The 21,435-nt window shown below is 39.8% G+C and overlaps 2 protein-coding genes across 2 annotated transcripts in view; one reads left to right on the top strand and one right to left on the bottom strand.

Moving 5' to 3' along the window:
* Positions 1–10,835: 10,835 nt before the first annotated feature.
* Positions 10,836–19,875, top strand: LOC135089671 (selenoprotein S-like). The gene is made up of 6 exons (XM_063985570.1): positions 10,836–10,927; positions 13,951–14,076; positions 14,681–14,824; positions 15,087–15,193; positions 15,432–15,597; positions 19,138–19,875. Exons 2-6 carry the CDS (start codon positions 13,962–13,964, stop codon positions 19,218–19,220), a joined length of 615 nt encoding a protein of 204 aa, XP_063841640.1. The 5' UTR covers positions 10,836–10,927; positions 13,951–13,961; the 3' UTR covers positions 19,221–19,875.
* A 1,417-nt stretch (positions 19,876–21,292) lies between these two features.
* The window catches only part of LOC135089669 (DNA replication complex GINS protein PSF1-like), a 3,590-nt gene continuing 3,447 nt past the window's right edge, over positions 21,293–21,435 (bottom strand). Inside the window, exon 6 of the mRNA XM_063985568.1 lies at positions 21,293–21,435. This exon is cut by the window's right edge and continues 135 nt beyond it. Within this exon, the coding sequence (XP_063841638.1) occupies positions 21,430–21,435 (6 nt within the window). The 3' untranslated portion in view covers positions 21,293–21,429.

The following is a 21,435-nucleotide window of genomic DNA, read 5'->3' as shown; positions in this document are numbered from 1 at the left end:
ATTTTTAGGTATTATATTCATTCAAAACAAATTTCTAGAGGAGACACAGCAAGTAGTGCATTCTATCTAAGTATGTACAAGGCTGACATTTCTAACAAAGGGCTGTAGTCAAGACAATACACCCTCTTGTAAACACCTACTCACAGTCATATTAATAAATATTTAATTTGGAAATTAGTAATAACACACACACACACACACCATGCAGATATCTTTTCAAGGAAGATATACATATTATAAACCAAGTGATGTTGTGATTATTGCACTAAAGACATAACAAAAATGTAGGTTTTACTTTCTTTCTGGGACTTAAGTATTATTTTGAGCAAGTCATTATTCATGTCAAAGGCCCCATTTTCACAGCCAAGAGCGAATGTGATTGTGGTGATAATAAGGTCTAAAAGGGGAGAGAGAGAGAGAGAGAGAGAGAGAGAGAGAGAGAGAGAGAGAGAGAGAGAGAGAGAGAGAGAGAGAGAGAGAGAGAGAGAGATGAAGTGTGGCTATGTACTGCAGCCTATGCCCAGCCTGGCCTGGTCCAAATTTACTGGGGAAGTGTCCTGGAAAAGGCATCTCCCCTGGGCCAGCCTCATCAGTGCCTCCCATCATGGATGGCGAGAAACACAGTCCTGTACCTTTTTTGGTGTGGTTTGTGATGCTCATGTCTACCTTAGGGGAACATTACTTTATCTCCTTAGCTTGTTGTTTTTAAGGTAGAGTGTAAAGAAGCTCCTAACATAATAGCAATATTATATGTGCATAGTGAAGTTTAATTGTAAATTCTAAAATTACCAAAGCTTGGCTTCTTTGTCAAAAGACCTCAAGCTTCTGCTTGTAAACCTCATATTGTAGCTTAGTAGAATTCCAAGAGTATTCATTACAAGTAAGGTGTTGTACACCATTTAATTATTGTATTTCTTACTGATGATTTATTTATACTGTTTTGTTCTTTATGTGACTGGTGCCAAAATTGATTTCAAATCAACATAGTGTCACATCACTTGTTAAGTCTTAAAAAGCTATTATTTCCACCAATTAATCGTTGGTATACATTATGCTTCAGTTATTCCTTTTGATGGGATTACTGTTACTAAATAGTGAAAGTTAAGGTTATTAATGATATCATGAAAAAATTGTAGCCATGCTTAGCCAATATTGTATGGTTATGATAGATGACACTTTTCTATTCATCATATTTGAGAATGAAATGTGCAGATATTTGAATAACTGGGATTAATTATTCCCATCACAAACACCTCTAAGAGCTACAGTTACATGATAAGAGTCACAATTGCCAACTACTAAGTCATGACTAAGGTCTTGAGTCTCCTTGACTAGCAATACTGTCATTATGAATGTACTTAGATGTTAACAATGAAAGTTTATACATTTCGTGTTTCACATTCATCTTACGGAGTGTACGTACCTACATTTATGTACCTACATCACTGTAATGCACGTATTGATTTGCTTCATCACAAACAGTTGTAAGCAATGACAAACAAAGACCTTTTTTTGGGAATTTCAACTTGGTAATGAAAAGTCTTATGCATAGTATATAGTACACTTTGGTGCAGTATCATGAAGATCTATAGTGATGGATATTTTACAAAACTGAAAATTGAGCATAAAATTTTCTTACGCCAGCAGTTTACTTTTATATATATATATATATATATATATATATATATATATATATATATATATATATATATATATATATATATATATATATATATATATATATATATATATATATATATATATTTAAAGGAAGAGCCTTCCAGCTTCCAGTGTGAATGTTTGCCTCAACACAAACTGTTATGCAAAGTAAAAAGCGTGGGATGATATGTTGTAGAGAATGCTTTGTATATTAAACAAATGAGTATTAGAAACTTCACTCTTAGTAATGTTGTGGATGTTTCTGAAATAGATTCCACAAAGATGAAGTGAAAGGGAATAGCAGTTGGTGTTTCATAAAAGTACAAAAAAAGTAGTGTCAGACATGAGGCAGCATGAAGTGTGAAAAATGTTGTGCACATAAAATATGTTCAGGATGTGTAACTTTGCCTGTTCTTGAGGTCTTGAGGTGAAAGCATAAAGAAGAGATATTGTGTGATTTCATTTGAAGATACTGGTGCTTTATTCATAAACCAAGACCTGTGTATGCAGCCTGCTGAGCCATAGTTGCACAAAAGGTGTAGTCTGTAGTGGATTTGGTTACATGGTATATTCATAGTGATTTGATTTACAGCTTCTGCTTCACCTGACCAGAATTACAATCAGAGTTGTAGTGAAGGATAACATGCAGTTTATATGAAGCCACACTGTGATGCATTGATAATGGTTAGGCATTGGTGAGACTGAAACACAGGTTTCACCAGCACCACTTTTTTTTTTTTTTTTTTTTTTTTTTTTTTTTTTTTTATGTAGGAGGGACACTGGCCACGGGCAACAAAAATCCAATAAAAAAATATGCTCCCTGAAATGCCAGTCCCATAAAAGGGTCCAAAACGGTAGTCAAAAATTGAAGGATAAGTGTCTTGAAACCTCCCTCTTGAAGGAATTCAAGTCATAGGAAGGTGGAAATACAGAAGCAGGCAGGGAGTTCCAGAGTTTACCAGAGAAAGGGGTGAATGACTGAGAATACTGGTTAACTCTTGCATTAGAGAGGTGGACAGAATAGGGGTGAGAGAAAGAAGAGAGTCTTGTGCAGCAAGGCCGCGGGAGGAGGGGAGGCATGCAGTTAGCAAGATCAGAAGAGCAGTTAGCATGAAAATAGCAGTAGAAGACAGCTAGAGATGCAACATTGCGGCGGTGAGAGAGAGAGGCTGAAGACAGTCAGTTAGAGGAGAGGAGTTGATGAGACGAAAAGCTTTTGATTCCACCCTGTCTTTAAGAGCAGTATGAGTGGAACCCCCCCAGACATGTGAAGCATACTCCATACATGGACCCTTGTACAGAGTTAGCAGCTGGGGGGGTGAGAAAAACGGAGACGTCTCAGAACGCCTAACTTCATAGAAGCTGTTTTAGCTAGAGATGAGATGTGAAGTTTCCAGTTCAGATTATAAGTAAAGGACAGACCGAGTATGTTCAGTGTAGAGGAGGGGGACAGTTGAGTGTCATTGAAGAAGAGGGGGATAGTTGTCTGGAAGGTTATGTCGAGTTGATAGATGGAGGAATTGAGTTTTTGAGGCATTGAACAATACCAAGTTTGCTCTGCCCCAATCAGAAATTTTAGAAAGATCAGAAGTAAAGCGTTCTGTGGCTTCCCTGCGTGAAATGTTTACCTCCTGAAGGGTTGGACGTCTATGAAAAGACGTGGAAAAGTGCAGGATGGTATCATCAATGTAGGAATGGATAGGACAAGAAGTTTGGTTTAGAAGATCATTAATGAATAATAAGAAGAGAGTGGGTGACAGGACAGAACCCTGAGGAACACCACTGTTAATAGATTTAGGAGAAGAACAGTGACCGTCTACCACAGCAGCAATAGAACAGTCAGAAAGGAAAATTGAGATGAAGTTACAGAGAGAAGGATAGAAGCCGTAGGAGGGTAGTTTGGAAATCAAAGCTTTGTGCCAGACTCTATCAAAAGCTTTTGATATGTCCAAGGCAACAGCAAAAGTTTCACCAAAATCTCTAAAAGAGGATGACCAAGACTCAGTAAGGAAAGCCAGGTCACCAGTAGAGCGGCCTTGACGGAACCCATACTGGCAATCAGATAGAAGGTTGTGAAGTGATAGATGTTTAAGAATCTTCCTGTTGAGGATAGATTCAAAAACTTTAGATAGGCAGGAAATTAAAGCAATAGGACGGTAGTTTGAGGGATTAGAATGGTCACCCTTTTTTAGGAACAGGCTGAATGTAGGCAAACTTCCAGCAAGAAGGAAAGGTAGATGTTGACAGACAGAGCTGAAAGAGTTTGACTAGGCAAGGAGCAAGCATGGAGGCACAGTTTCGGAGAACAATAGGAGGGACCCCATCAGGTCCATAAGCCTTCCGAGGGTTTTGGCCAGCGAGGGCATGGAAAACATCATTGCGAAAAATTTTAATAGGTAGCATGAAGTAGTCAGAGGTGGAGGAGAGGGAGGAACAAGCCCAGAATCGTCCAAGGTAGAGTTTTTAGCAAAGGTTTGAGCGAAGAGTTCAGCTTTAGAAATAGATGTGATAGCAGTGGTGCCATCCGGTTGAAATAAAGGAGGGTAAGAAGAAGCAAAGTTATTGGAGATTTTTTTGGCTAGATGCCAGAAGTCTCGAGGGGAGTTAGATCTTGAAAGGTTTTGACTTTCTATTAATGAAGGAGTTTTTAGCTAGTTGGAGAACAGACTTGGCGTGGTTCTGGACAGAAATATAAAGTGCATGAGATTCTGGTGATAAAAGGCTTAAATACCTTTTATGGGTCACCTCTCTTTCATGTATAGCACGAGAACAAGCTGTGTTAAACCAAGGTTTGGAAGGTTTAGGTCAAGAAAAAGTGAGGAATGTACACCTCCATGCCAGACACTGTCACCTCTGTTATGCGCTCAGCACACAAAGACGGGTCTCTGACATGGAAGCAGTAGTCATTCCAAGGAAAATCAGCAAAATACCTCCTCAGGTCCCCCCATCTAGCAGAGGCAAAACGCCAGAGGCACCTTTGCTTAGGTGGATCCTGAGGAGGGATTGGAGCGATAGGACAAGATACAGATATGAGACTGTGATCGGAGGAGCCCAATGGAGAAGAAAGGGTGACAGCATAAGCAGAAGGATTAGAGATCAGGAAAAGGTCAAGAATGTTGGATTTGTTAGCCTCTCTGCCATTGCCTCCCTTGGTATGAAGATATGATAATGTACCCTTCTCTTTCATATTTGTATGTCATGTCATCTAACTAGTTTTTGTTACATGAAAATAAATTACTTTTATCAGATATGTGTTGTAAACTGTAATGGTTTTCAAAGATTGTTTTCAAGTTACTTGTTACTGGAGGAAATAGACCACTAATAAATGTACTTTCATAAATGCTTGTCATTGTTATGATTACATGCAGTCACTGGGAAGAAGACAAAATATCTTAATCACATTATGTCAAGAGCTTTGTAAATGCTGAAAATGGTATGTCATTCCTAAGAATCCAGTTGTTCACCAGTAATGAACTCAGTGACTCGTGGTGTGACTGACTGTGATTGTCTTGGGTTTGTGTACTCAGTGGTCTGTCGCTTTGATGACTTGATTCATTAGTTGCAGTGTCTAGGCTCTTTTCTTTATGTGTGGATTGCCTAGTGGTGGTTTTCAAAGGAATAATATAGTTACCAAGTGTGCATAGCAGAAGCATCACTTATGCATTTAGTTGTATTTTTTTTTTTTTCTATTCAGTTCCTTTTTAAACGACAGTTGTATTCTATTGTATAGCACATGGTATGAAGCTGATACATATATCCTACATTGCTTTTATTTAGTTATTTTTAACAGAGACCTCATATTCATGAAATGTAGAGATGGAAAGGAGTGAGACCTCTTCATCTTTTTTTTTTTTTTTTTTTTTTTTTTTTTTTTTTTTTTTTTTTTTTTTACATGTCATAATATAAAACACTATTGTTTCTCTCTTTGGGACCACATGCATATTTCACTGTAAAGAAGAGTACCTAATTGTCTTACAGATACTACTGGTGCATGACTGTCATGAAAATATTGAGGAGTAAAATGTGCAGTTCTGCATTTCATAGAACATTTTGATTTTAGATCAGGTTTATCCATTTATGAGGTGTTCATTTCCAACATACCTAAGAAAATGTATAAGATCAGTATTCTTCATTTGATATGATCACCTTGTACTTATCAATAGACCTCCTTTTAATGTTATGTCATGCTTCGCAGTGTCATTCCTCGTCCATTGCAGTCTCCCTATTCAGATTCCAATGCACTAAATGACATGCTGTCTGATGGTTCTTCCTCACATTAACTTCTTTGTTTTTTTCCCTGATTGATTTTGATATTGTATTGTGTGCTTGTGGAATTATCTGTGGTAGCATACAAAAAAGACAAGGCAAATTGGACAGATATGGTATTTGTTTCAGTGGTTTGTGAATAATTCATAGATACACCAACAGGAAGTATAAGGACTGGTAAAGAGAGCTCAAGAACCTAAACAGTGCTTAGGGGAAAACTTACATAAGTTTAGTGTTTCTCTCTCTCTCTCTCTCTCTCTCTCTCTCTCTCTCTCTCTCTCTCTCTCTCTCCTCTCTCTCTCTCCCTCTCTCTCTCTCTCTCTCTCTCTCTCTCTCTCTCTCTCTCTCTCTCTCTCCTCTCTCTCTCTCTCTCTCTCTCTCTCTCTCTCTCTCTCTCTCTCTCTCTCTCTCTCTCTCTCTCTCTCTCTCTCCTCTCTCTCTCTCTCTCTCTCCATGTAGAGTGTATAGGTGAATATCTCTGCTATGAGGGAAGAGGGGGGCATAGCAGGATCCAGCAGGGTATGAGAATGCACTACCTCACATATAGGGTAGGGAAAAGCAAGACAGTTTGTGTTGTATTATTTAGTATGGGCTTTTCTCATCACATCACTCATAATCATGTCACTCTCCCTATTTTACTTTATTTTCCTTGATGTCTGGTACTTATTTAAGTTCTTTCATGCATTCACTCATGTCTCTACATTGCATGTATTGCATCTTCACTGTCATTATCATCATCACTTTCCTCCTCATCATCATCATCATTATTGCAACCAGCACCACCACCACCACCACCATCATCATCATTGTCATCATCCTCATCATCATCATCATTGGCACCTATCACCCCTCAGAGGGCACACATGCAAGAGATAGCAATAGCACAAATGGTACTTCTGTAGAGGGCATATCATTATTGTCAACACTCTTATGTAGTCCATACTGGCAACCCATTAGCCAATTTTTGTGAATCTAAATGTTATACAGAGTGGCACACCAAAGAATATGATTTTGAAAAGAAGTGCAGGAATGTTTATTTTCTTTTCAAATTGTGGTGCATTCATTTAAAGAATCCAAACTTATTGTATTATGATATATGATCTTTTTTGTTTAATAGCTGAGCAGGTAACCATGGCCAAAGATCCCCTTATGCTAGAGCCCACAGTAAGGGAAGGAAGTGAGTGTAGCAATGCCATTGTTAAGTCACCGTTTGAAGGCTGTTGTGCGGGTGTCATGTGACGAGTGACAAGCACTGTTGGTATGTGGGTATGAATGGTTGTTCTTCATTGTTTTTATGGGATTGTGGTGTACTGTAGTGTAAGTCAGCAGCTGTTCTCATGGCAGGTCATTATGCTGCTGGAGTGGTGCTGACTCATCACCTCATTTGTTGCCACACTATACTTTTCCATCATCTCAACTGTGTATAATAATTTATAAGTAATCTGTTACAACTTTTTTAATGCATATACAAGTCTTCAATAAATGTTTATTCAGTATACAAAGTTGCTTTATTCACTCTACACTGGAAGCACTTGATTTACTTAATTTATTCATTCATTTATTTATTTATTAGGTTGGGAAACTACTAACAAAAGGATTCTTGTGGTGCAGAAATATTAACATGTGAAGGAAAAATAGTTGCCTTTCTTCGTCACTATCTTGAGAACTGTCCATCTAGCAAGGTTAGCCCATTACAGGTCTGTTTAGTGTTTACTTTATATTTGCTTACTTTGTGGTCATATTCATAGCCTGCACATTCATCCAACTCATCAAGAATAGAGCAACCTATAAGCCTGGTCAGAGGTAAGCAGTGCATCCTCTTTATTCCTTGTGATTGTCAGAGTGTTGCGTACTTCTAGAAGTTTACCTTGTAGTATTTTGTGTGAGGCAATAGTCATGAAAAATAGATAAATAAATACACATTCTGTCAAGATGCTTATAAATAACTATATCATGAATATATGGTATTGTTCCGGATCTTTGCCCACTTACCTACCTCCAGTAGTTTTCATCCTGAGTATTTTGAACCCCATATATACATGCTGGTAAGTAGTTATAATGTTCTCAGTGATTTTTTAATTTTTTTAATTTTATTTATTTATTTTTATTTATTTATTTTTTTTGGGGGGAGGGGAAATTGGACAGTTGCACATCCACATTGTATGCCGGTATATGTTGGTGGAGTGGATCCTAATAAACCATTTGATAAAGAAAAAAATAATAACAAATTTGCATTCGTCAACATCCAGGTGGGAAATGAGAGTTTGCCTGATTTTGTTCAACATTTGATAATCATATATACTGAGGAAACACTCTTTTAATGAGAGGTTTCAAGTCACACAAGTTTTTTGATTACTTTACATTAGACCATGCAATAGATGAGATATTGAACAGTGTAAGCACCGCCATGACCAGTTTGAACTTGGCGCTTTAGTGATATATGGATACTTTTGCAATTACAATTATAATGACATAATTTAGTTTGACATGTTTATACTTTATTATATTTCATTTAGTATTATTGGAGCTTGATATGAGAGTAGTTGGTGCATGTTAATGGAAGAGGAAAGACTTTTGGGGATTTTTTTGGTGGGTGCGTGGCGCGAACTGGCAGTCGTAGACCCGAGGCAGAGGACGGTGACCAGAGGTCAGACTGGAAGTTGACTGTATTTGAAGGGGTTCGTGAACTGCTGCCTCATCTAACCTACTAGTAGGTTTCCGCTGAACAAGACGATGACACGGGCCATGGCTGCCTGTGTGTGCTGGTGCAAGCTTGGTGCCTAGGAGGGCCGGAAGCTGCTCATGATGGCCGGTAAAGCTCACGCGCGCGTCGAACGATCGCACAGAGATACTGTCGTGTGCAAAAGTGTCCGTCTGTGCGGACTAGGATTTCTTTTTAATTCAGGTAGCATATTTACTGTATGCCATTGGCTGTCCTGTAGTTTTCATTCAGTCGCACATCTCATGTGGGATAGGAGGGATTGAGACAGTCGAGACTCAGAGATGCAGTCCTATTGTAAGCAATTTCGTGTGAATATGGTATATTTATTCTTCTGTCGAAATGTCCAAAGAAATTTGCTTTGTAGCCCAGTATTTTGTAAAATATGGAAGTGCGAGGAGCCTTATGACTCAGCTGGATTTTTAGTTCACGTTGCTGCGATCGACTGCGCATTATATTTTGCATTATTACAGGTTTATTTTAGGTAAATGCATGTTTTCCTTGCAAACAAAATTGTAGGAGACCATATTTTACTGATATGCTCTACCACAATCACTATGTGTTATCAAATAATTAAGAAACGACATTTATCAAGACTTTCGGAGTGGACACCAGCATCGTCTCATCGAAAGTGAAGGGCCGACCTACTTTGATCAATAAATTACTTAATATTGAACATTTCTCATTGAAATATTACCCGAGACAACGTGAGTCATTATTTTTTCTACGTTAGCAAAAGAAACGTGGAATTCGCAGTATTTACTTCAAAAAGTGAAAATCCAGGATGATATGTCCATATTGTGCAGAACTGTCCGAGTCGGAGGTACTCGGAGGTTTAAAAATATTCGATAAACAATAGATTATAAGACTACTGATGATGTGTCATATACACTCATAATGACAATCGGTGATTACTCTTCGTCTGGTTAGGATATCAGCCCCATAGACCCTTTCATGCAGGAGTTTGAGCAAAGATAACAGAGGAGTGTGGAGCACAAAGTACAATTCCGCACCGATGGACACTTGCACACGACACCGCATCACCCCACTGTAAGCAGCCATTAAATAGGTAGACGTCTTATCTAGTATTATATGGTGACTACCTTGAAAATAAGACCCTAGGGCATGTGAAATTTTATTCTAGATAAGCCCCGTTAATTTGTGAAATGATAAAGTCGCGTTATGGCATTATTACCAACATTATCAATTACTCAATGGTTTAATCTCCCCATTCAGTAGTGTACTGGGAATGGTTTGAAGTCATAATATTATGGTATACTAAAAGTCAACTTACCTGAGACCCGTTAGTATACATTTTAATTACTAATAGGGAAAGGAAAGGAGAGGTAAAATTTTGACAGTTTTGGCTACTAATAGGTTTAGCCTGCTGCATAATAGTCTATAATGAGTGGTTTGGAATGACGCTAAGAAATAAGGCATAAATAAGACCCCTCAATAAAATATCCACTAATCCTGAACCAATAAGGGAGTAGTGTTGGGTGATGATGTGTAAATTTGGCGGCTGACGACACGTCACAGACCAGTCCTGACGTCACGATCAGAATAAACAAAGCCAGGACAGGGGGAAGGACGTGGCAGTTCCACTTTGCACTGCCTCATCGTGCCCATGTAGTGCCGCCCACCGTGACCTCAGCGTGAGTGGAGTGAGTGTGACCTGACGGGTGTGTGGTGGGGAGTAATGGGGTGAAGGGAAGCGAAGGGCAGGGCGGGATGAAGGGTGTATGAGAATGTTGCATCATGGGGCTAATAATGGTTGGTGTGATCAGATGGTCGCGTCGAGGAAAAGTGCGATTCACAATTTGGACTTACATGTCACGCTGAATCACTTATGTCATACTACCACTCCAAGGACAGATCACCGCAACTCGGACCATTCATTATTACGGACTCCCACCAGGTGAACCAACTCGAACCATTTTGCAATACCAACTCGAGACTATTAACTCCAAATTTTTTGCACATATAGAAAGTTTAATACATATATGAACTCGCATTCAGCTCGTTTCTTCTCAAATCTTGTGATACCTGGAGTATTCAGCTCGTTTCCTGTCGAACCTTGTGATCCTCGCATTCAGTTTGTTTCTTTTCAAGCCTTGTGACACAATGACATTCGTCTCGTTTCCTGTCAGACCTGTCTTGTATGAATCAATGTTTCTTGGTAGGCATAGCACATTGCAGATCAGTCACCAATCACCACCAGGTCTACTGGGGCAGCATGGTTGACTTTGCTTTGTGTGCAGATAAACTGTGTGCCACCAACAGGTAATATATTGCTGTTGAATAGGTATTTCTTGATAAGAAGTCCGGCCCCCCCATTCACCCCAACTCCCCCTAATCCCTCAAACAAGCTTGGGGGCCTGTGGGGAATTTGGGGGGGTGTGAAAAAGCAAGTGAAATAAGGGTGTTAAAAAATCTAAGGGGATTTCCCTTAATATTTAGAATTTCCCTAACGTATCCTAGCCAGGGGATCTGCACCCTCCCCCCTTGGCTTCTTTAAACACATGGAACCTCTTCTTTATGTCTGTATATCACAACTTAACCATTGCTGTTGCTAAATATCCCACATAGTCACTTTTTTTCCCACCAAACACTGGCACTGTTTGCTTCACCTCTCTCCACTGGGTAGCCATATTAACAAATGACAGTGAGCCTCCATCAGAATGCCTGAAAAACAAATGAAAAGTGTAACTGAACCCATTGTGGAAAGTCGTAATTGGTGGCCTCATGAGTGGCAGCACGTGATTGGAAGGATCAGCTGTATAGATACCATGAAATCCTAATATGCTGCAAATCCCAGTTATAAACAAAAGAAAATAATTTCAGTGTTTACTCTTGACTGGACTTGGAAAATATCAAATTTCTCCACACTCGACGGAAAATATCAAATTTCTCCACACTCAACGGAAAATATCAAATTTCTCCACACTCGAGTGCTATTACAGCCATACTAGACATGTGCCTCCCTGATATTTTTATGTTTACGGCAAGGTCACCAAGCCTTCTACATGGCATGTAAGTTTTATGCTTGTATGTAACATGGACATGATATCCAAATTAACTGTTGAATTATATAATGTCAGATGCAAGGAATTTTCCCTTTTTTCAGGGATTTTTTTAAAAATTCTTTCAAAATGTCAATGATTAGTAACAGGAGGCACTGCTGTATGACAGGTGCATGCAACAGCAGCACAGAACATGTGGGAGTGGTGTCACCAGGGAAGAATACTGGACAGTTGTGAGAGAGGGGATGGACATCAGCTGGATGTGTGATGCATGCAGCACTGAGGGGAGTGGGACTCCTGAGATTCCTACTGCAACTCCCATGGATGAGAGCATGACATTTGGCCATGCTGGAGAGATTAGAGCAACTCCTACAGCTAGTAATGAAGACATCACATAAGTATGATTATCATTTCAGACAGGAAAGCATAAGCCAGTAGACAGCCAGGGCTATGCATACTGGTTAAAAAGGAAAATCGAGTATTGCTGTGTATTGGCAGTGTGTTGTAAGGAATAAAGATACAAACTGTGAAGCTATAGTAAAAGAAATAGCTGAAAATTACATCAGAGTTCACAATCCTCATTGCCATCCCTCAGAAGCATGCCCAGCAGTAATGAGTAAGATTTCAGTCTTTATAAAAGAGAAAGCTGTTGAAGATGTGTTCAGGTTAGCAGCAAACATCATGGATGAGGTGTTACATAGCAAAGTTGATCCTAACAAGCCTCTGACTTCCTTACCTGCTCCAGAGAACCTTTCCTGCCCAACAAGGAAATCGACACTTAGTGGCCAGAGTCACTCAGGTGTCCTCGCACATGAGGTGAATCTGGAGCAGAACCACAAGACACATCTCTGAGCATAATGCAGAGGCAGCGGCTGAACACGGCAAAGGCTCTCTCAGCTCCACTTCCCAGCCGCCAGTAATTCTCACAGCCATAGGACATCTTCCTCACACGTTCTTTCCTCAGGTTGGCTCTCAGATACACAGCAGACACCTCACAGAAACTCCACCAGCCTCTTGTTCTCCAGCAGCAGCAGGGAGGTTCCACAGCCAGCTATGACATCCACCCTCTGTGGTCTTCCTCCAGGCCTGTGCTTCCTCTGGCTTCCACAGCACCTCATGCAGGCTGCCACATGACCAGGTACCAACTCTGGTCACCACATGTGCATCTACCCTCGCCTCAGGTCTGCTCACCAGGGTGTCACTGTTACTCCCTTAAGACCCACGGGCACCTACACAGCTGCTGCCTCCACTGCTCTGTTCCATGTCTGCATTCCTCTGTGACTGGGTGCTGACTGCCAAGTGAAACCTCATTGTCAACTGGCTATCTCGGTCACCTGCCTGCCACCTCTCCTGCCTGCAAAGTATGGGACCCAGAAGTTTAGTGCCTTCTCACACCTTGCTTGCTACATGTGGTCCAAGAGGGAGAGGCCAACAGGTGTAACCCTACACATTACAGTAGCGTCATTCCTAGCAACTTCCCGTGCAGTAACATTATATTATTTTGATATCATCCAACTTTTCTTTTGTTATAATTTCTAAAGTAATAATAATAAAATCTTCCTGAGCAGCATGATGAAATGAGACTGCATAACTTTTCAGCCATGATTGTGCTTGGCGAGTAGTTGTCAGTGGTGATCTTGTGTGGGTGGTAGTAGTTTGGTCTGCTGGGTCTAGCCTGGGTCCTATTTTACATATACTAATATTTTTGGCTGGAAGACTCAGAAATTATTCAGTTTTTGTTCGGTAGTTGTAGTTTTGGTAGTTTTTATTTTTGGCTGAAAGGTGTGGTTGCTGTGAGAGGTTTTGGCTGCAAGACATTCCAGTTGTTAGGTGTTCAGGACACAGGATATTTTGGCCATCTGGTGCTAAGGTTGCAAGATGCTTTATCCACTTGGTGTTTATTCTATAAGACATACTTGGCCATATCGTGTTTAGGCTGTAAGACATTGTGGCTGTTTGGTGATCGTGTTTGATTAAGATGTTTTGGCTGTTTTGCAATCAGATTGTTAAATGTTTGGCAATCAAGCTGTTTATTGTTTTGGGTTTGGTGATCAGGCTGTTTGGGATTGTGCATTGGTTGTTTGGTAATAAGGGTATTAATTGCTTTGGCTGTCTGGTGATCAGGCCATAAGATGGCTCACACAATGATAGTATTCACAGTAACAGGATCATAATACTTGCTCTGAGACTTGTTTGAATTTGTTTACCTCTTTAATCATTCTATCAATATTATTATTTCATTTTATTTATTTATTTATTTATTTTATTTATTTATTTTTTCAGATAATCTTGTCATGGGGGAGCCGGAGCAGGTAATAGCTGAACCAGATGAGCAGGAGTTGGAGGGGATTCACCCACCTACCCTTGAGCAGCAGAACCCAGCACTGATCACTTATCTTGTTACAAGGGGTGAGTCTGGGCTAACCTCTTAAGTTCAAGTTGCCTAAGTTAGTGAGTTAATAGTGTTAGGATTCTTGTATCTTTGCTTGTCTCATGTAGAGCGGGTAGAGGATACTATTATTATAAGGAATGCTAGAAAGTAACATTGTGTAGTGGAACAGACTCCATCATCTTTGTCACAGGTACTGCTACAGTGTCACCTTTCTCCCTCTCTGCATTCAAGGGAAACATGTTTATTCAAAGCTTTCTTGGTGTTTTCTCATCTGTTTTGATGAATGGTTTGTTGCCATCATTATACTGCTTCATGCAAGCAGTTTATTCCTGACACTTCAGGAAAGAGCATACTACATATAAAGCATATTACATATGTGTGATGCTTAGTGATAGGACAATCACAGCCAACCAGATTTACTTGGGCCTTGTTAATCAGTTGTGTCCCAGTTGGTGACAAGTTAGACTCATGGGTCTCCTGAGTGGCCTGCCAAAGTCCATTCCCCTGGCAGCAGCCTCTCATGTCTAATTAATCCTACCTTCTGATCAGTCTGTGAATCTTAAAAAATAGAGCATGACATGTGCAATATTAATATATTTTTTTTCTTTTTGGTTCTTTTAGTGCTATCATTTCTGACTGCTTATGGATGGTATGCAGTGGGCTTCTTGTTGGTTGGCTTTATTGCCTGGACTCGGTTGGAACCTAAAATCAAAAGATGGCTGAAGAAGAGAGAAGATGATCAAGAAGCTGCAGAGTACCACAAAAGTAAGTTATTTATCTTGTTATGATTGATTTACTACTATCCCAGTCTCTTTACACTTTTTAAACTGTTGGATTTCTGGACCAAATGATTTATGTTGAGCAGTTCCTAGTGTGACCTAATCCTAAACTCAGTAAAGCCTTATACTTGTCTAAGGAATGCATTAGGCACTTTTACTTAGTGTATACCCACATTGTATACTGCATTAAGCAAGCCATTTGGAGTTACACTTGGTGAGCAGTATACTAAGTATGCAATGTTCCCCAGACCCTGACATCTTGTTAGCCAGACACCAGGCCCTTGATGTGGCTCGTCAGAGGATGCAAGAGAAATACAACAAGGCTGCCTATGAGAGCTTAGAGAAGAAAAAAGTGGTATGTTTTTTTTTATTTATTTATCTACTGTTTATATTTTTTAACCTGCATCTTTTATAGTCATTAGATGACTTGGTGACACCAAGGGTTTGAATGAATTTAGTTACAGTTCAGGCCATTCTTAAGATGTGCTTGGATCATGACTCATGTTGGTTAAGTTGATGAAGTTACATAATTATATATATTCAGATTGTGTGTATATATGTCCACCTGATCAAGCTTTTCAATTTTTCCACAGAGAGAGGAAAAGATGAGGGAAGATAAAATAGCAGAGTGGGAACGCATGCAGTCAGGTAAAGGCCACAAACTGAAGGACAAAAGCAGTGCCTCAGTCAGTGATGCCAACAGCACCAGCAGTAATAGTGCCAAAGACAAACCAGCCACGAAACCAAGGATGAGGCCAGGTTAGTGATTTATTGTTTATTTAAATTATAATTTTTATTGGTTTCTTTATAATGAGGAGTCCCTGAGGAACAATTTCAAAACTAAAGATGGAGTGGTGACATTACAACTTGGATCAGTCTGTGTGACACATTGATCTCTGTGAACATGAACCATACCTCTCAAAAGTATGGGGATGAGAATGAATGTAATCATGATCATTCACAACTGTGAACAAAAAAATGCTACTATGATATTCACATACATTGCAGCATTGAACCAAGTATTCATTATACTTGATTTGACAGTTGTACAACTCTTTGGTATCTAAAGTCCAGTGGTCCTGGAACAGATGAAGGAGTGTGCTTGTTCTCAGGTTTGCAAGCAAGTGAAAGCCTCAGTTTCTCTCAATAGATGTGATACTAAATTAAAATGGAATAGGATGTCTGTCATGTACTTAGCAAAGTTTTCACATTGTTGAATAGTATTATATCATTATCTTGAGGTAGATGTAATTAATATAGTCTTAATGGTTTTCTGGAAATATTGATTTTGCCAGTAATGGTAGTAGATGGGTTGGATGGTTTCACTGTGTTGTGTAGAGGGGTAGTGGATTTAATTTTCACTGTAGTTTTTTGGTAGAGTTTGAGTTTTCAGGGTACAGGCAATAAAGCACCAACTTTTATTTATTTATTTCTTTTTTTTTTATGTAGGAAGGACACTGGCCAAGGGCAACAAAAATCCAATAAAAAATATGCCCACTGAAATGCCAGTCCCATAAAAGAGTCAAAGCAGTGGTCAATAATTGATGAATAAGTGTTTTGAAACCTTCTTGAAGGAATTCAAGTCATAGGAAGGTGGAAATACAGAAGCAGGCAGGGAGTTCCAGAGTTTACCAGAGAAAGGGATGAATGATTGAGAATACTGGTTAACTCTTGCATTAGAGAGGTGGACAGAATAGGGGTGAGAGAAAGAAGAAAGTCTTGTGCAGCGAGGCCGCGGAAGAAGGAGAGGCATGCAGTTAGCAAGATCAGAAGAGCAGTTAGCATGAAAATAGCGGTAGAAGACAGTTAGATATGCAACATTGCGGCGGTGAGAGAGAGGCTGAAGACAGTCAGTTAGAGGAGAGGAGTTGATGAGACGAAAAGCTTTTGATTCCACCCTGTCTAGAAGAGCAGTATGAGTGGAACCCCCCCCAAACATGTGAAGCATACTCCATACATGGACGGATAAGGCCCTTGTACAGAGTTAGCAGCTGGGGGGGGTGAGAAAAACTGGCGGAGACGTCTCAGAACACCTAACTTCATAGAAGCTGTTTTAGCTAGAGATGAGATGTGAAGTTTCCAGTTCAGATTATAAGTAAAGGACAGACCGAGGATGTTCAGTGTAGAAGAGGAGGACAGTTGAGTGTCATTGAAGAAGAGGGGATAGTTGTCTGGAAGGTTATGTCGAGTTGATAGATGGAGGAATTGAGTTTTTGAGGCATTGAACAATACCAAGTTTGCTCTGCCCCAATCAGAAATTTCAGAAAGATCAGAAGTCAAGCGTTCTGTGGCTTCCCTGCGTGATATGTTTACCTCCTGAAGGGTTGGACGTCTTTGAAAAGACGTGGAAAAGTGCAGGGTGGTATCATCAGCATAGGAGTGGATAGGACAAGAAGTTTGGTTTAGAAGATCATTAATGAATAATAAGAAGAGAGTGGGTGACAGGACAGAACCCTGAGGAACACCACTGTTAATAGATTTAGGAGAAGAACAGTGACCGTCTACCACAGCAGTAATAGAACGGTCAGAAAGGAAACTTGAGATGAAGTTACAGAGAGAAGGATAGAAACCGTAGGAGGGTAGTTTGGAAATCAGAGCTTTGTGCCAGACTCTATTAAAAGCTTTTGATATGTCCAAGGCAACAGCATGAGTTCCACCAAAATCTCTAAAAGAGGATGACCAAGACTCGGTAAGGAAAGCCAGAAGATCACCAGTAGAGTGGCCTTGACGGAACCCATACTGGCGATCAGATAGAAGGTTGTGAAGTGATAGATGTTTAAGAATCTTCCTGTTGAGGATAGATTCAAAAACTTTAGATAGGCTGGAAATTAAAGCAGTAGGACGGTAGTTTGAGGGATTAGAACGGTCACCCTTTTCAGGAACAGGTTGAATGTAGGCAAACTTCCAGCAAGAAGGAAAGGTAGATGTTGACAGACAGAGCTGAAAGAGTTCGACTGGGCAAGGTGCAAGCATGGAGGCACAGTTTTGGAGAACAATAGGAGGGACCGCATCAGGTCCATAAGCCTTCCGAGGGTTTAGGCCAGCGAGGGCATGGAAAACATCATTGCGAAGAATTTTAATAGGTAGCATGAAGTAGTCAGAGGGTGGAGGAGAGGGAGGAACAAGCCCAGAATCATCCAAGGTAGAGTTTGTAGCAAAGGTTTGAGTGAAGAGTTCAGCTTTAGAAATAGATGTGATAGCAGTGGTGCCATCCGGTTGAAATAAAGGAGGGAAAGAAGAAGAAGCAAAGTTATTGGAGATACTTTTGGCTAGATGCCAGAAATCACGAGGGGAGTTAGATCTTGAAAGGTTTTGACATTTTCTGTTAATGAAGGAGTTTTTGGCTAGTTGGAGAACAGACTTGGCATGGTTCCGGGCAGAAATATAAAGTGCATGAGATTCTGGTGATGGAAGGCTTAAGTACCTTTTGTGGGCCACCTCTCTATCATGTATAGCATGAGAACAAGCTGTGTTAAACCAAGGTTTAGAAGGTTTAGGACGAGAAAAAGAGTGAGGAATGTACGCCTCCATGCCAGACACTATCACCTCTGTTATGCACTCAGCACACAAAGATGGGTCTCTGACACGGAAGCAGTAGTCATTCCAAGGAAAATCAGCAAAATACCTCGTCAGGTCCCCCCAACTAGCAGAGGCAAAATGCCAGAGGCACCTTCACTTAGGGAGATCCTGAGGAGGGATTGGAGCGATAGGACAAGATACAGATATGAGATTGTGTTCAGAGGAGCCCAACGGAGAAGAAAGGGTGACAGCATAACCAGAAGAATTAGAGGTCAGGAAAAGGTCAAGAATGTTGGGTGTATCTCCAAGACGGTCAGGAATACGAGTAGGGTGTTGCACCAGTTGCTCTAGGTCATGGAGGATAGCAAAGTTGTAGGCTAGTTCACCAGGATGGTCAGTGAAGGAAGAGGAAAGCCAAAGCTGGTGGTGAACATTGAAGTCTCCAAGAATGGAGATCTCTGCAAAAGGGAAAAGGGTCAGAATGTGCTCCACTTTGGAAGTTAAGTAGTCAAAGAATTTCTTATAGTCAGAGGAGTTAGGTGAGAGGTATACAGCACAGATAAATTTAGTATGAGGTTGACTCTGTAGTCGTAGCCAGATGGTGGAAAACTCAGAAGATTCAAGAGCGTGGGCATGGGAGCAGGTTAAGTCATTGTGCACATAAACGCAGCATCCAGCTTTGGATTGAAAATGAGGATAGAGAAAGTAGGAGGGAACAGAAAAGGGGCTACTTTCAGTTGCCTCAGACACCTGAGTTTCAGTGAGTTTCTGTCCCCACAGAGTACAACCCTCTGACTGGAGACACTGGGGCGAGTAGCTGCAGGTGGAGGCCTACCGGTCGGGGCCCATCTGGTGGAGGATGAGGTTAAAGTTTGTACACATCTTTCCTTGACCTGTATTGTGGACCCAGCTCTTGTATGCCATTTGCCTTTTTTTTTTTTTTTTAGGATGCATATTCTTTGATTTACTGACACAGGATATTAGTGTATTATGTACATGTTTCAGTGTGTAATGGATGTTTTTTGTTGCGCCTGAAAGGTGTCTATTTATCAGGTATCAAGGCTGGAGTCCTGATTCATGGCCAGATGAGAAAGTGTGTACATCTTTGTTGGAGCACTGAGTTGTTGAAGTGATTGATCTGTGTACCTTTAAAAGTATATTTATTCATCAGCACTTCATAATCTCAGAACTATGCTCTATTTGGTCAGAATTTATGAAGCTTTGAGCCTAAGCAGCGACAAGCTGGGGTTCATGGTGGAAGGTTTTTCTGACCACCAGGAGTTGTACATTACCTTCCACTTCTCTTGTTGTTGGTGCTGTTCCTAACTGTGCATGCATATCTTAACATGTATGCCTCTTTCCTCTTAGCTTCTATAATTTTTCTTGTATTAACTTTAAATTAGCTCATAGCATCTCTTTATTGAGGGTAATGTAAACTCTTAGGAGGGCCTCTGAGAAGTAGAGATAATACATGTATTGTACTCCCCTATACCCAATAAAAATATTTATCAAAGCAAATATGAATACTTTTACTTTACTTGCAACTGTATCATATGTAACTTTAAGTTACTATTAAGTATTTGATGAAAAACTTAATATTTACATTGTTCAGGATCATAGGATGTATGATGAGAGAAAGTGTGCATTGAATTATTTGAAGTGATGGTAAGAGAGAAGAGAAAAGGTGAGCATTGAATTAATTAGTAAAGGTGCTGAGAGAGAGAGAGAGAGAGAGAGAGAGAGAGATTGAATGACTGACTGACTGACTGACTGACTGAATAAAATTAGAATTATGGGAGTAGGATGGATGATGATGTGAAGACATGATGGGTGAAGTGTGAGTGAGTAAAAGCATAAAAGGTAGGGAGTGCATGACTAGACACCAGCAGGATGCAGGGAGTTTATGTGCTTGCAGAGACTAGACACCAGCAGGTTGTAGGGAGTTTGTGCTTGCATGTAGTACAAGTAGACAGCATGCCTGGGATTAAAGATTGATAACTGAGGGAGGGGATGGGGACTCTGGTGTTCATTTGGTGAGATTACGCTGCAGTGATGCATTAAAAATGTTGAGAAACTTGTTATTTGTAATAGTGTAATACTAATACTAGAGTATTAATAGTGACAAGTTATGTCAGTGACTTGCAGTTAGGTTTCAGTACCTGTTATGTAGACATAACTATTTAGTAGCTTTTTGTCAATGTTTTTGACTCGTTCTTTTTAAAAAGTCCTTGGCCATTCTGCACTAAATGGAGTTCAGTTTATGAATTTATCTCCATTATTGTGAAAATATGAAAGACAGTGAATAATAATAGTCACTCCCTTAAAACTTTATTTTCCCTTTAGCCCAAAAAGTGGCTTGTACTTTGATGTCACATTCTTAGTGAGAGTTGAGAATACACCACTATTATCTTGGGACTGATAGACTTAGTGACCCTTTACATTTTTTTATGCCAGCATGACTCACTGGATTCATTGTCAGTTTTGAGACTTGAAAGATTGGCCATGAAGACTCGAAAGTAAAGTTGTAAACTCGAGACTGGGGGATATAGATTATTGTTTGTGAAATTATGTTCAGCACCTTAGCATTGTCTATGCACTTTTGTACTTCATCATTCAGTGATATTCATTATATTTTTATCTTGTGCTCTTTCATAATTCTTTTCATTTCACCCATCTGTTTCATATATGTATTTGCATCTCTCACTTCATTTTATAACTTTACTTCTCTATGCACACAAACACAATGATAATATTATATCTGATAGCACCATGCTAAGATTCCTAAGGTACTGGAAAAAGGAAAACTAAAGCTAAGCTGCTAATCTTTCTAAAGCTTATTTCTACCAGATGATGGCCTCTGGCATTGATAGTCAAGTTTTTAGTTTTGCAATTAAATTCTTTATCAGATTTATCATGCAAGTTACAAACTACAGAATGGAAAATACACATTTATTTGGAAGTAATACAAGTATTCACTTTAGAAACCTGGGAGAGTTTGTACCAAAATTGCCCCCACAAAGATAATACAAGATCACTTCTTGGTTATTCATTCACATGTTGTTAATACACTCATCAGTC

The sequence above is a fragment of the Scylla paramamosain genome, chromosome 33, assembly GCF_035594125.1.
Source record: "Scylla paramamosain isolate STU-SP2022 chromosome 33, ASM3559412v1, whole genome shotgun sequence".
NCBI lineage: Eukaryota > Metazoa > Arthropoda > Malacostraca > Decapoda > Portunidae > Scylla > Scylla paramamosain.
This window is presented reverse-complemented; position numbering and strand designations above follow the sequence as displayed.